Source organism: Somniosus microcephalus, chromosome 7, assembly GCF_052327205.1.
Source record: "Somniosus microcephalus isolate GS21.2 chromosome 7, FLI_Smic_1.0, whole genome shotgun sequence".
Lineage (NCBI taxonomy): Eukaryota > Metazoa > Chordata > Chondrichthyes > Squaliformes > Somniosidae > Somniosus > Somniosus microcephalus.
This window is the reverse complement of record NC_140993.1, coordinates 26238260-26252753: the sequence shown is the minus strand read 5'-3', so window position 1 is coordinate 26252753 and position 14494 is coordinate 26238260. Positions and strand designations below refer to the sequence as shown.

The 14494-nt window shown below is 46.3% G+C and overlaps 1 protein-coding gene across 3 annotated transcripts in view; it reads left to right on the top strand.

Moving 5' to 3' along the window:
* LOC147114561 (leucine-rich glioma-inactivated protein 1-like) overlaps positions 1-13997 on the top strand; it is a 41836-nt gene extending 27839 nt beyond the window's left edge. For all 3 annotated transcript variants that reach the window (XM_085992301.1, XM_085992300.1, XM_085992299.1), the window contains 3 exons: positions 10036-10205; positions 11459-11623; positions 12805-13997. In XM_085992301.1, the coding sequence (XP_085848427.1) occupies positions 10036-10205; positions 11459-11623; positions 12805-13625 (1156 nt within the window). In that variant the 3' untranslated portion in view covers positions 13626-13997. The remainder of the gene's footprint in view (positions 1-10035; positions 10206-11458; positions 11624-12804) is intronic.
* The last annotated feature ends 497 nt before the right edge of the window (positions 13998-14494 follow it).

Sequence of the window (14494 nt, the reverse complement as noted above, 5' to 3'; positions counted from 1 at the left end):
AACATGGTCTAACCTTTTAATGGGGTGCTTAACAGCGATATTACTGCGGAAAAGCTGAAATTTTCATCAGTTTCACTGATTTCCCTGGTTATACTGACTGTGGGGCGGGGGGTGGGCGGTTTCACAGTGCAGCCAGTGTCGGAGCAGCGAATGACTGACCGCAACTTCAGGATTTCCGCGTTAGGATGCGCAGGCGCTACATCATAAGAACATAAGAACTAGGAGCAGGAGTAGGCCATTCGGCCCTTCGAGCCTGCTCCGCCATTCAATGGGATCATGGCTGATCTTCTACCTCAACTCCATTCACCGGCCCTGTCGCCATATCCCTTGATGCCCTTACTAGTCAGAAATCTATCGACTTCTGTTTTGAATATACCCAATGACTGAGCCTCCACAGCCCTCTGGGGTAGAGAATTCCAAAGATTCACCACCCTCTGAGTGAAGAAATTTCTTCTCATCTCAGTCCTGAATGGCCTACCCTTTATCCTGAGGCTGTGGCCCCTGGTTCTAGACTCCCCAGCCAAGGAAAACATTCTCCCAGCATCCACCCTATCAAGCCCTGTAATAATTTTGTAAGCTTTAATGAGATCCCCTCTCATTCTTCTGAATTCAAGAGAATACAGGCCTAGTTTACTCAATCTCTTCTCATACGACAGTCCCGCCATCCCAGGAATCAATCTCGTGAACCTTCGTTGCACTCCCTCTATGGCAAGTATATCCTTCCTTAGGTAAGCCAGCATACCATTTGCCTTCCTAGTGGCTTGCTGCACCTGCACATTCATTTTCAGTGACTCATGTACAAGGACACCCAGGTCCCTGAAGTTGCGGTCAGTTTCAAAGGGGTAATAATCGTGAGCGCTGTTCGTTTGTTGCTATTACCCACTGCAAATTCTGGGTCAATACTTTAAAAGGCTCTTTGACATATCTTAATTTCCGATACAATGGGGAGGTGGCGGGGGGTGGGGGGGGGGTGGCGCGGGGGGCAGGGTATTGTGAAATTGGTCTTGGGCAATGGCAGAATAATGGGTGCTAGCAAATAGGCAGTCCGTTTTACACCCCGCCCGACTTCCTTTTCTATTGTGTAAAACAAACTGGCGATTCGCTATTGCCTGCTTTGCATTACTGTCAAAGACCAATTTCAACCTGCGCCCCCAGGTTCCTCGGGCCATCATTATGTAGGACATCTGCTGAATCTATGAGATTGTGAGTTTTCAGCATTTAAAAGGAGTGCCGTATTTTGTGGGCATAGACAGTGTGGCAGATTTTCTACAGGGGTTCTCCCAACCCCTTCACTTCGACAAATGATCGGTGCTAACCCTGGCCAGACGGCATGTACGGTCACTTATGACATTTCATTTTTTTATTCGTTCATGGGATGTGGGCGTTGCTGGCAAGGCCAGCATTTATTGCCCATCCCTAATTGCCCTTGAGCAGGTGGTGGCGAGCCACCTTCTTGAACCGCTGCAGACCGTGTGGTGAAGGTACTCCCACAGTGCTGTTAGGGAGGGAGTTCCAGGATTTTACCCCAGCGATGATGAAGGAACGGCGATATATTTCCAAGTCAGGAAGGCGTGCGACTTGGAGGGGAGCTTGCAGGTGATGGTGTTCCCATGCGCCCGCTGCCCTTGTCCTTTTAGATGGTAGAGGTTGCGGGTTTGGGAGGTGCTGCCGAAAAAGCCTTGGCGAGTTGCTGCAGTGCATCTTATAGATGATACACACTGCAGCCATGGTGTGCCAGTGGTGGAGGGAGTGAATGTTTAAGGTGGTGGATGGGGTGCCAATCAAGTGGGCAGCTTTGTCCTGGATGGTGTCGAGCTTCTTGAGTGTTGTTGGAGCTGCACTCATCCAGTAAGTGGAGAGTATTCCATCACACTCCATTCACCAGGATCTCTGCCAATCTTTCACCAAAGTTATGGCAGGAGCTCAGGAGAACCCCTGTAGAAATTCGACCCCAACATGTTTTCGACAAGTCTTTTTCTGAAATATAAAAAGTCCAAATATAGCACGTGGTGTGGCAAGATACCAATAAAAACCATACCGTTAATATAGTGAGCATACACTCCCAGCGCACAGCCTCACTAGATGGTAGAATTTTCATGAAGTTTTCCCAATCTACCGCCGTACTTTCAGTGCAAGATCGGCGGAGACCTTGCAGAAACTGAATAAACGGCTATTTATGCTGTTTCGCCGGGGTTTGCGCCAATCTTCTACCGCGGTTATGATAGGAGATTGGGCGAAGCCCCACGGAAATTCCAGATGCCGATTGTAACACATTGGGGATTCAAGCTTGGTCTTTTCCTAACTCCACGTGCAATCTGTGCATCATCTGCTCTGCTTGGAAGATGTCCGAAGGAAGGATATACTTGCCTTGGAGGCGGTGCAATGAAGGTTCACTAGATTGATCCCTGGGATGAGAGGGTTGTCCTATGAGGAGAGATTGAGTAGGTTGGGCCTATAATCTCTGGATTTTAGAAGAATGAGAGGTGATCTCATTGAAACATATAAGATTCTGAAGGGGATTGACAGGGTAGATGCTGAGAGGTTGTTTCCCCTAGCTGGAGTGTCTAGAACTAGGGGGCATAGTCTCAGGATAAGGGGTCGGCCATTTAAGACTGAGATGAGGAGGAATTTCTTCACTTAGATGGATGTGAATCTTTGGAATTCTCTACCCCAGAGGGCTGTGGATGCTGAGTCGTTGAGTATATTCAAGGCTGAGATCGATAGATTTTTGGACTCCAGGGGAATCGAGGGATATGGGGATCGGGCGGGAAAGTGGGGTTGAGGTCGAAGATCAGCCATGATCTTATTGAATGGCTGAGCAGGCTCGAGCGGGTCATACGGCCTACTCCTGCTCCTATTTCATATGTTCTTATGAGCTACAAGTTTTTTTGTCCATGGAGGTAATTTTAACTTAACCCATCTGGTGGGAACCTGACAGGATTGATCGACCGCCCTTTTTACACCCCGCCTGATTTTACTTTCCAATGAAGTCAACTAGTCTTTTCTGAGGATCTGAGATGGGGAGGGGCACGGTGAGGTTGGTCAGGTGCTACTTGCCTCCATTGCCCATGTTTTAGGCGAGGTCCTTGCTTCAGGTGATCACCTCTTGTCGCTTTACTGGCCAGTACTGATGAGTGGGGGCTCAGCTGCCTTCTCTCTTGGGAGGTATAGCTGCTGTAGGTGTATCCTTGGTTGCCTCCTTGCCAATAGGAACTATTGCTATTTAAGATTGCACCTCTGCTAGATTGCTTATCTCCAACATGTGGCGGAAGATCCTCATCAGCAGGGGGAATAGATTTTAAAATTCTGCCGGATATCCAGCTGGCCCTGGGACTATGCCAGAATGCAGGTTTTGACGGCTTTTTGGATTTCATTGGCTGAGATTGGAACATCTACCTTGTGCGCGCTCTCCTCTGGCAGTGGAAGGAGTGAGAAGGCAGCTAGATGCCTTTCATTTCCTGCTGCGCAGCTTGAACCTCTGAGGTCCTTATTGATTTAGATCGGATACTGGTGGTCTCACCAGTTGCTGTGTGAACTGATGTGACGTCTCTGTTTTTGCTGCTGTTTGCAGTGTGTGTGCAAAAAGCTTCCTAGGTTTCTCTCTATGTTCACTATAGTTAGTCCTGGTATAGCACAGTATCCCTCCCAAAACAAGCGCTCTACTCGGAGCTCTGACACGGCAAGAGAGCCCCAGGTGGGCAGAGGAAACGCTTCGAGGACACCCTCAAAGCCTCCTTGAAAAAGTGCAACATCCCCTCCGACACCTGGGAATCCCTGGCCCAAGACCGCACAAAGTGGAGGAGAAGCATCCGGGAAGGCGCCGAACACCTCGAGTCTCTTCGCCGGGAGCAAGCGGAAGCCAAGCGCAAACAGCGGAAGGAGCGCACGTCAACCCAAGCACCCCACCCACCCGCCCCTTCAACCCTTCAACCACTGTCTGCCCCACCTGTGACAGAGACTGTAGGTCCCGCATTTGACTCACCAATCACCTGAGAACTCATTTTTAGTGTGGAAGCAAGTCATCCTCGGTTCCGAGGGACTGCCTAAGAAGAAGAAGCACAATATCCTTTCTATGCCTGCAGCTCACCAGATATTTGTCCCTTGATAAGGATGGAGCGGCCAATTCGCCACTCTGTGTCAGCTGTGTGTTCTGTGCAGTGTTAGTTCCATTTTACTGTCAAACAGAGGGTGTTCTGGATAAAGGAGATGGATTTAGCTTTTTCCAGCTTTCTGAAAATTGCAAATAGTGTTGTGATGTCCTCAGTTGTCAAAGTCATCTATCTTTGCTGTTAAGTTCTGGTCTCTGGCCAAGAGTTAGGGCACTTGGGCCCTTAGTTCCACTAGGTTTCTATCATCTTCAGTGAAACAATCCTCTAGCTCAGTCTGAGTGTGGACCATGTGGAGTTGGCAGAGCTGTGTCTGTAATATGCCAATGGCATTCATAAAGATACTGTTGAGTTTGTTGATCTAGGGTTAAGGTAGCAAAAAGTCCTGTTTAAATTCTGCCCTGAGTTTGGTTGTTTTGTTGTGGGCGATGGTGGGCATCACAGGGCGTGAGCTCCTGGAGACTGGGAGATATTCTGGGAATGGCAGAGCTGTAGTCATGTTAGCTAGCTGTTGAGCTTAGTACATCTTGGATTTCTTTCAACCGGCCCCGAGTGTGCTTTGGGGTAAACTATATCTCATGGTTTGGGTAATACTTGCTTGCAGAGGCTTTGATTTGGTCCGTGCTGGGATGGCAGGAATGACGTATGAGGAGAGATTGGGTCGATTGGGCTTATACTTGCTGGAGTTCAGAAGAATGAGAGGGGATCTCATTGAAACTTATAAAATTCTAACAGGACTAGACAGACTAGATGCAGGAAGGATGTTCCCGATGGTCGGGGAGTCCAGAACCAGGGGTCACAGTCTAAGGATAAGGGGTAAGCCATTTAAGACAGAGGTGAGGAGGAATTTCTTCACCCAGAGAGTGGTGAACCTGTGGAATTCTCTACCACAGAAGGCAGTTGAGGCCAATTCATTAAATATATTCAAGAAGGAGTTAGATATATTTCTTAAGGCTAAAGGGATCAAGGGATATGGGGAGAAAGCAGGGACAGGGTACTGAATTTGGATGATCAACCATGATCTCATTGAATGGCCGAGTAGGCTCGAGGGGCCGAATGGCCTACTCCTGCTCCTATCTTCTATGTTTCTATGTGCTTGCGCTTTATTGGTCAGTATTGTGCAGTCAGCTGCTCACCAGGAGACAGCCTGGGTATTTCTGGGAGAGAGGGTTGCAGGTAGTTTTTGACTCGCTTAGATTGGGGAGGAAGTTGATGGTGACTGTTGTGGGCTGGGAGTAGGAGCAGCCTGCACCAGTTTCCGCACATTATTGTGCCTGGATCTGCTGGGATTTCCTCTTCCTCGATCTCTTTGGGGGAGGGGGGCGAGCGCGGAGATCAGTGGATGGCTGGCTGGATATAGGCTGCCTGTTTTCGATCCCACTGCATCCTTTCATGCTGAGTTGGCAAGTCACCTGGCGCACTTAGCACTGAACCTGTTGGCTGATTATTATTGGCTCCGATTCAATGTTACATCTAATGTTGCTTTTTCGTGCGCGGGCCCTTTAAATTCCCAGCACGGCCACGCACCTTAGAGGGGACATTGCTCCTGTTATATTCCCATTCGGACATATCCAGTGGGACGGCGCAGCTGCAGTTTTCAGCTCCTGGACCTGACCCAGGCACTGTTTTTTTTTTAAGACTACGCAGTAGTACCTGGTCAACTGATGACTTGTGCAGCCAATGATTTTGGGGGAAAAATTCAATTGTTTGCGCCTCCCGTTAGCGCCTTAAGAGGGCGCTAATGGGGCGCAAAGCAACTAGCGCCCGGGCGCAGCGATGTTTGTGCCGCTTGTGAAATTAACTAGACATTTTGCGGCGGCGCTAAACACTACCGCCACGATCTCCTGCGCCGGCAGATTGTGACGTTAGTCGAGTGCGCAACGCCCCGTTAATGCCCCGGACCGGAAATTGAGTGGCGCCCCTTGCCTTACCGCCTGCCGCTAGCAACGACAGGTTGAGGGGAGCGTTATGCTGTCAGAAAGGGACTGGGGGAGCGCTATTTAAAGGCAACCGCTTCCTGCCTTTTTTTGTCGGTGACATTTTTGCACCACGCTTTCTGTGTGAGAGAGAGAGACTTCTGGAGAGATTCAACGCTGTGTGAAGGAGCTTTGAGTACTGAGCAGCACTTTGCAGGTTTATTTTGATTTGCCCTTCCTTGCTTCGCCAGCGCCCTGAGGTAGCGCCTCGCTCCTCGGCCTTTGCGCCTTAAGACAGGTGTGAAGCACCTGATTTAGCGCTCCAATCACCTCCAGGGGCGATAAAAGCCAAGTTTGTCGTCGGAGGTGATAATTAGCGCCAGGCGCTAAACTTTGCGCACGGCCGATAAAGGCGCCCCAAACGGGGCGATACTGAATTTTTCCCCTTATGAATTTAAATAATAAATTGCCGGAGCTCCTTACGCATGCTGTTTATTTGGGCTTAACCTCACCAGGGGTCCTTTAGAAGATTTGGAAGAGAATTGACAAGGAGTTGAGTCAGGTTCGCCTTTGACTGCTGACTGTAATATCTCCTTTGTTTCTACTGCAATACAAATGGTGGCGTTCTATTTTAGTGTTCAGCTTCAGTCGATTTAATATCTGTTGAATAAGCCTTCATGACCTGCGTACAGCTCGCTCATATAATCTTTCTGATGATATTGAGAACTAATCACTTTTGCATTGAGAATGGCCTTGCGAGACTTCCTCTCACCGTTAGGCATTAGCCAAGTAGTTCTAGTGTCTGGACGAATTTTACCTGAGGCACGAACAACATAGAGGTAAGTGCTTTTAACTACAGTTATAAAATTTGTATCAATTGTTCTGTAAATGACAGTTTTGGAAAAAAAAAGTTATAATTTTTTAAAAATATGAAAATAAACATCAAGCTTTGGACAATAGCAGGCAGGCAAAATCTATCAGGGAAAAAAAATCCGTTTTGAAGAAAGGATATGTTGAATTGAGATATGCCCCAGAATACTCATCAATGCCCATTATCAGCATCAAACATTCTTATATTAAGCAAAGTATAGTATGGGCAAATGCACCTCTTGGTTGAGAGTGCTTCACCCAGCCATCTTCCACTGGCTGGAGGTTGATATTGGTGCGTCCGATTCACCTGGAACTTTGCCCCAATTTATTGGATGTAAGGATGTGTAACTCTTATTAATATAGTTCCACCCAAATAAATGTGGTTTTCTTTGGCCAGGGGTGTAGGGTAGTGGGAGGAGTGCATACTTAACAGACAGGAAACCGAGAGTAGAAATAAATGGGTCTTTTTCGGGGTGGCAGACGGTGACTAATGGGCTACCACAGGGATCAGTGCTTGGGCCCCAGCTAGTCACAATATATATCAATGATTTGGATGAGGGAACCAAATGTAATATTTCCAAGTTTGCTGATGACACGAAACTAGGTGGGATTGTGAGTTGTGAAGAGGATGCAAAGAGGCTTCAAGGCGATTTAGACAAGTTGAGTGAGTGGGCAAATACATGGCAGATGTAGTATAACATGGATAAATGTGAAGTTATCCACTTCGGTAGGAAAAACAGAAAGGCAGAGTATTATTTAAATGGCGCTAGATTGGGAAATGCTGATGTACAAAGGGACCTGGGTGTCCTTGTACACCAGTCACTGAAAGCAAACATGCAGGTGCAGCAAGCAGTTAGGAAGGCAAATGATATGTTGGCCTTCATTGCAAGAGGTTTTGAGTACAGGAGCAAGGATGTCTTACTACAGTTATACAGGGCCTTGGTGAGGCCACACCTGGAGTACTGTGTGCAGTTTTGGTCTCCTTACCGAAGAAAGGATATACTTGCCATAGAGGGAGTGCAGCGAAGGTTCACCAGACTGATTCCTGGGATGGCAGGACTGTCGTATGAGGAGAGATTGGGTCAACTAGGCCTGTATTCACCAGAGTTTAGAAGAATGAGAGGGGATCTCATTGAAATGTATAAAACTCTGACAGGGCTAGACAGACTGGATGCAGGGAGAGTGTTTCCCCTGGCTGGGGGTCTAGAACGAGGGGTCACATTCTCAGGATACAGGGTAGGACATTTATAACTGAGATGAGGAGAAATTTCTTCACTCAGAGGGTGGTGAACCTGTGGAATTCTCTATCACAGAAGGCTGTGGAGGCCAAGTCACTGAATATATTTAAGAAGGAGATAGATAGATTTCTAGACACAAAAGGCATCAAGGGGTATGGGGAGAGAGCGGGAATATGGTATTGAGATAGAGGATCAGCCATGATCATATTGAATGGCGGAGCAGGCTCGAAGGGCTGAATGGCCTACACGTGCTCCTATTTTTCTATGTTTCTATGATGCAGGAGGCTGGTTCACTGTCCTGTCACCTTTGGGACTTGGGTTCAAACCCAGGTCAGTAATGGGATAAACGCCTTCCCTGTCTTCAGACCAGCTCAGTTACTATAGGGGGTTGGTCTAGTGCGCTGAAAATTAAAATGTCACTCCATGAGGTCAGGTGGACGCTTGGAACGGGAGATAGAAAAGGTCGTGATGGTGCAGTAAAGTTAGGGGTAAATCATATTGTTGAAGCAGATTATTACTTTGCATTTAGTTGTGACGGACCTGAATTAGGAATGCTTGATGCTGATACTGGATGGAAATAGAGTGCGCAATGAGCTCAAAGACTCATCAAAAAGTATTTTTAACACATATACACAATAATTTATATGACACTTATTTCAGTTTTCCCCACTGAATATTCCCTAACAATAGCAACTGTGCCACATTCTCTATCATCGAACAGAAAAAGTGCAGGCACCATGATGTAGAAGTCCACACTAACTGCTTCACTTGGTACCTCTGCTCTTTTCAGTTCAAAAAAGGAGAAATATTTCTTCTTTGACATTTGCTTAAGACACTGCCGAAAAAGAAGGAGTTGATTCCTGCAATGGCTACGAATGTGTTGTCGATGCATCTTTATATTTAATATTCCCTCGGCGTAATCAGGTTTGGCAAGCAGAAAACTGCTCCTACAATAGCGAAATACTGCGGATGCTGGAAATCTGAAACAACAACAGAGAATGCTGGAAACACTCAGCAGGCCAGGGCAGCATCCGTGGAGAGAGAAACAGAGTCAACCTTTCAGGTCGAAGACCCTTTGTCGGAACTGGAAAAAGTTGGAGAAGTAACAGCACGGTGGCATAGTGGTTAGCACTGTTGCCTCACAGCGCCAGGGACCCGGGTTCAAATCCGGCCTCGGGTGACTGTCTGTGTGGAGTTTGCACATTCTCCCCATGTTTGTGTGGGTTTCCTCCGGGTGCTCCGGTTTCCTCCCACAGTCCAAAGATGTGCGGGTTAGGTTGATTGGCCATGATAAAAATTGGCCCTTAGTGTTAGGGGGGATTAAATACGTGGGGTTACGGGGATAGGGCTTGTGTGGGATGGCTGTCGGTGTAGGGACCGGGTGCTAGGGTTTGGATAATCAGCCATGATCTCATTGAATGGCGGAGCAGGCTCGAAGGGCCGAATGGCCTACTCCTGCTCCTATCTTCTATGTTTCTATATTACTTGCTTAAATATCTGTTACTTCTCCAACTTTTTCCCAGTTCTGACGAAGGGTCATCGACCTGAAACGTTAGCTCTGTTTCTCTCTCTACTCGGATGCTGCCCTGGCCTGCTGAGTGTTTCCAGCATTTTCTGTTGTTGTTTCATCTGTTTGTTCACTAGCATTTGGGGTTAAACAAGACACGGAGAAGGTACTGTACTTTGGAATTGCTTTTTATGACTTTGCAGTATTTTTAATGGACGCAGCAAGTTTAGTAGTCGAAAAGTTTTGAAAAGTAGCTTAAGTTTATTTAAGATATTGGAACGCAAGGATACTGCAGCTGTGAGCTTTTAAGTCTGGCATTTTGAAAGTGTGTGTAAAGAACAGGAAGAATGATGTTGCTCCAAAGGCGATTTCTCAATAGGAATTATGTTCCTTTGCAGAGATCTTCGAGGGAATTCTTTTCATTGCGACTGCAAACTGAAATGGCTGGTGGAATGGTTAAGCAGCACAAACGCAACGGTTGATCAGATCTCCTGTGCCAGCCCGGTGGGGTATCAGGGAGATGAAATTAACAACCGCTTACTGAAGAAATTCGACTGCATAACCACAGGTGATTGCAGCAAACCTCTTTTTATCAGGATTAAAATGGTGAAACCTAATCGATGCCTACGCAAGATAAGGGCTCATGGGGTTGGTGGGGCTGGGGGTGGGGGGGGTAAACACATTAGCATGGATAGAGGATTGGATGACGTGCAGAAAACAGAGAGCAGGGATAAACGGGCCATTTTCCGCTTGGCATGCTGTAACTAGTGGGGTGCCGCAAGGATCAGTGCTTGGGCCTCAGCTATTTACAATCTATATTAATGACTTAGATGAAGGGACCGAATGCAATGTATCCAAGTTTGCTGACGATACAAAGCTAGGTGGGACAGTAAGCTGTGAGGAGAACACAAAGAGCCTGCAAAGGGATATAGACAGATTAAGTGAGCGGGCAATAAGGTGGCAGATGGAGTATAATGTGAGATTATTCACTTTGGTAGGAAGAATAGAAAAACAGAATATTTTTTAAATGGTGAGAGATTGGGAAATTTTGGTGTTCAGAGAGATTTAGGTGTCCTTGTAAAGGAAACACAGAAAGTTATAATGCGGGTACAGCAAGCAATTAGGAAAGCAAATGACATGTTGGCCTTTATTGCAAGGGGGTTGGAGTATAAGAGTAAGGAAGTCTTACTACAATTGTACAGGGCCTTGGTGAGACCACACCTGGAGTTCTGTGCACAGTTTTGGTCTCCTTATCTGAGAAAGGACATACATGCCTTAGAGGCGGTGCAACAAAGGTTCACTAGATTGATCCCTGGGATCAGACGGTTGTCCTATGATGAGAGGTTGTGTAGAATGGGCCTATACTCTCTAAAGTTTAGAAGAATGAGAGGTGATCTCATTGAAACATATAAGATTCTGAGGGGGATTGACAGGGTAGATGCTAAGAGGTTGTTTCCCTGGCTGGCGTGTCTAGAACTAGGGGACATAGTCTCAGGATATGGGGTCGGCCATTTAAGACTGAGATGAGGAGGAATTTCTTCACTCAGAGGGTTGTGAATCTTTGGAATTCTCTGCTTCAGAGGGCTGCGGATGCTGAGTCGTTGAGTATATTCAATACTGAGATAGATAGATTGTTGGACTCTAGTGGAATCAAGGGATATGGGGATAGTGCGGGAAAGTGGAGTTTAGGTAGAATATGAGCCATGATCTTATTGAATAGCGGAGCAGGCTCGAACGGCCGTATGGCCCAATCCTGCCCTAATTCTTATGTTCTTATGTCAATTAACGCCAACCATTTCCTCTCCTTTTTTAATCTCTCAGAATTTGCCGTTGACCAGCCCTTACCGTTTCAGTCCCTTTCAATCGAAGCCTTCACTTTCATGAATGATGTCAATGTCGTCATCGCACAGCCTGTCGTGGGGAAGTGCAGCTTTTTTGAATGGGATCACGTGGAGCTGGTTTTCAGAAACTATGACAACATTGTTGGTAGGGATAAGTCAGTTCTCTGAAACAATGACCGGTGTTGCAACCTGTCCAGCTTTAGTGCTGACAGCGCACGATCTCTGCGCTCCTCCAGTTCTGGCCTCTTGCCCATCCCTGATTTTCATCACTCTATCATTGGTGGCCGTGCCTTCCTCCGCCTAGGCTCTAAGGTCTGAAATTCCCTCCCTAAACCACTTTATTTTTGTTTATTCGTTCGTGGGATGTGGGTGTCACTGGCAAGGCCAGCATTTATTGCCCATCCCTAGTTGCCCTCGAGAAAGCGGTGGTGAGCCATCTTCTTGAACTAGTGGTCCGTGTGATGAAGGTACTCTCACAGTGCTGTTAGGGAGGGAGTTCCAGGATTTTGACCCAGTGAGGATGAAGGATCGGCGACATACTTCCAAGTCAGGATGGTGTGTGACTTGGAGGGGAACTTGGAGGTGGTGGTGTTCCCATGTGCCTGCTGCCCTTGTCCTTCTAGGTGGTAGAGGTCGTGGGTTTGGGAGGTGCTGCCGAAGAAGCCTTGGCGAGTTGCTGCAGTGCATCTTGTAGATGGTACACACTGCAGCCACGGTGCGCCGGTGGTGGAGGGAGTGAATGTTTAAGGTGGTGGATGGGGTGCCAATCAAGCGGGCTGTGTTGTCCTGAATGGGACCTCTCTCTTCCTTTTAAGATGCTCCTTAAAACCTACCTCTTTGATCAAGCTTTTGGTCACCTGTCCTAATATATCGCCTTATGTAGTTCGGTGTCAAATTTTGCCTGATAACGCTCTTGGGATGTTTTACTGCGATGAAGGCGCTATATAAATGTAACAAGTTGTTGTTAATATAATTTTTTAAGTATTTTCCCCTTCCTGGACCCTACCCCAGTGCCTTTTGTCCAACTTTGGATTTGACAAAAAATTAACAGCTCTAACCATGATAACAGCACTGTTTTCTCTGCACATTAATAACTGTCATGAATCTTATCATGACTCATGAAGTAACACTGGGCGGCCAGCTGGTGGCGCTGTCCAAGGAGTATAAATACTCGGGTGTGGGCCCAGCTTGCTCAGGATGTTTCTGTAACCAGGAACTAGTGATGTAACTAGAAATCTCATGGTTTTGAAACAATTGATTAAAGCCTTGTTTTATACTCAAACCAAGTACTTTTTACATCAATAACTAACATTCCTTCTGCTGCAGGCAGCTCCACTGTGTTCTGCAAACCACTGATCATCGATGCCCAGCTGTTTGTCATTGTGGCCCAACTGTTTGGCGGCTCCCACATCTACAAAAGGGATAGCTTTGCCAACAAGTTCATCAAGATGCAAGACGTAGACAACGTTAAAATCAGAAAACCGAATGACATTGAGACATTTGAAATAGAAGGAGAGTGGTACTTTGTCATTGCAGACACATCAAAGGCTGGGTCCACCACGGTGTACAAATGGAATGGGAATGGATTCTACTCCCACCAGAGTCTGCATTCTTGGTTCAGAGACACGGATGCGGAGTACCTCGAAATAGCTAACAAGCCGCACTTGATCTTGTCGAGTAGCTCCCAGCGCCCTGTCATCTTCCAGTGGAGCAAGAGCCAGAAGGAGTTTGTGTGGCGCACCGACATTCCTGACATGGAGGATGTGTATGCAGTGAAACATTTCAGAGTCAAGGATGACCTCTACATTTGCCTAACCAGGTTCATAGGCGACTCCAAAATGATGAAGTGGGAGACCTCCAGGTTTGTGGAGAGACAGACCTTTCCGTCCCGCGGTGCCATGGTGTTCCAACCTCTCCGAATAAACAACTGGCAGTACGCCATTCTCGGGAGCGACTACTCCTTCACTCAGATCTACCGCTGGGAAACCGAGAAAGGCAAATTTGTAAAGTTCCAAGAACTTAACATCCAGGCTCCACGATCATTTACGTTTGTGTTGGCAGACAATCGTGAGTTCATGTTCAGTTCAAGCTTCAAGGGAAATACACAAATCTACAAACACGTCACCATTGACTTAAGCACAATATGAGAAAACGTCCAAATGTAATTAAAGATCAGTACAATTACATCTTAAAAGTAGCTTTGGGTAATAATATTTACATGGACGTGATAATGAAACGTATGCATGATTTATCATTGTTCTGCCACGAATGCCATCAGGATCCGGTTTTACTGGGAAAAATGTTTCTATTCCACGTGTTCATTGTCCCCATTTTCTTTGATCGCATCACCCGTAGTTGTTTCTGAACTCTTATTATGAGCAATTAACTGTTGTACTTTGCCGACGCAAGCTGTAAATATTTGTGTAATCATATCTGTTACTACAACAAATTTGAGATGTACATTTCCATTTATTTATTCTACTGAATGAACAATCTTCCAAATAAAATCTTTACATTTTTGTGCGGTTTTTATTTCACAAGCTTAACTCCTAAAGGAAAACGTGAGAACTATTTAGAGGAAGGTTTTGACTGTCCTTGCTTATTTTCGAATAAGTATGCTTGTTTCCCAAGAAATACATTTATGATTTTGCTATAATTCGCAAACAAAAGTCTATAATGAATGTAGCTGCGATTTTTCTACATAAGCCTCTCCCTCTTTGATTTATAGTAAATTTGTGAGTTATTTGTTTAGAGTACAGAATTCTCTACCACAGAAGGCAGTAGAGGCCAATTCATTAAATATATTCAAGAAGGAGTTGGATATATATCTTAAGGTTAAAGGAATCAAGGGATATGGGGAGAAAGCAGGGACAGGGTACTGAATTTGGATGATCAACCATGATCGCATTGATGGCGGAGCAGGCTCGAGGGGCCGAATGGCCTACTCCTGCTCCTATCTTCTATGTTTCTATGTTACAATCTATTACAGATTGAGCGTCCAAAATCCGGAGTTCTG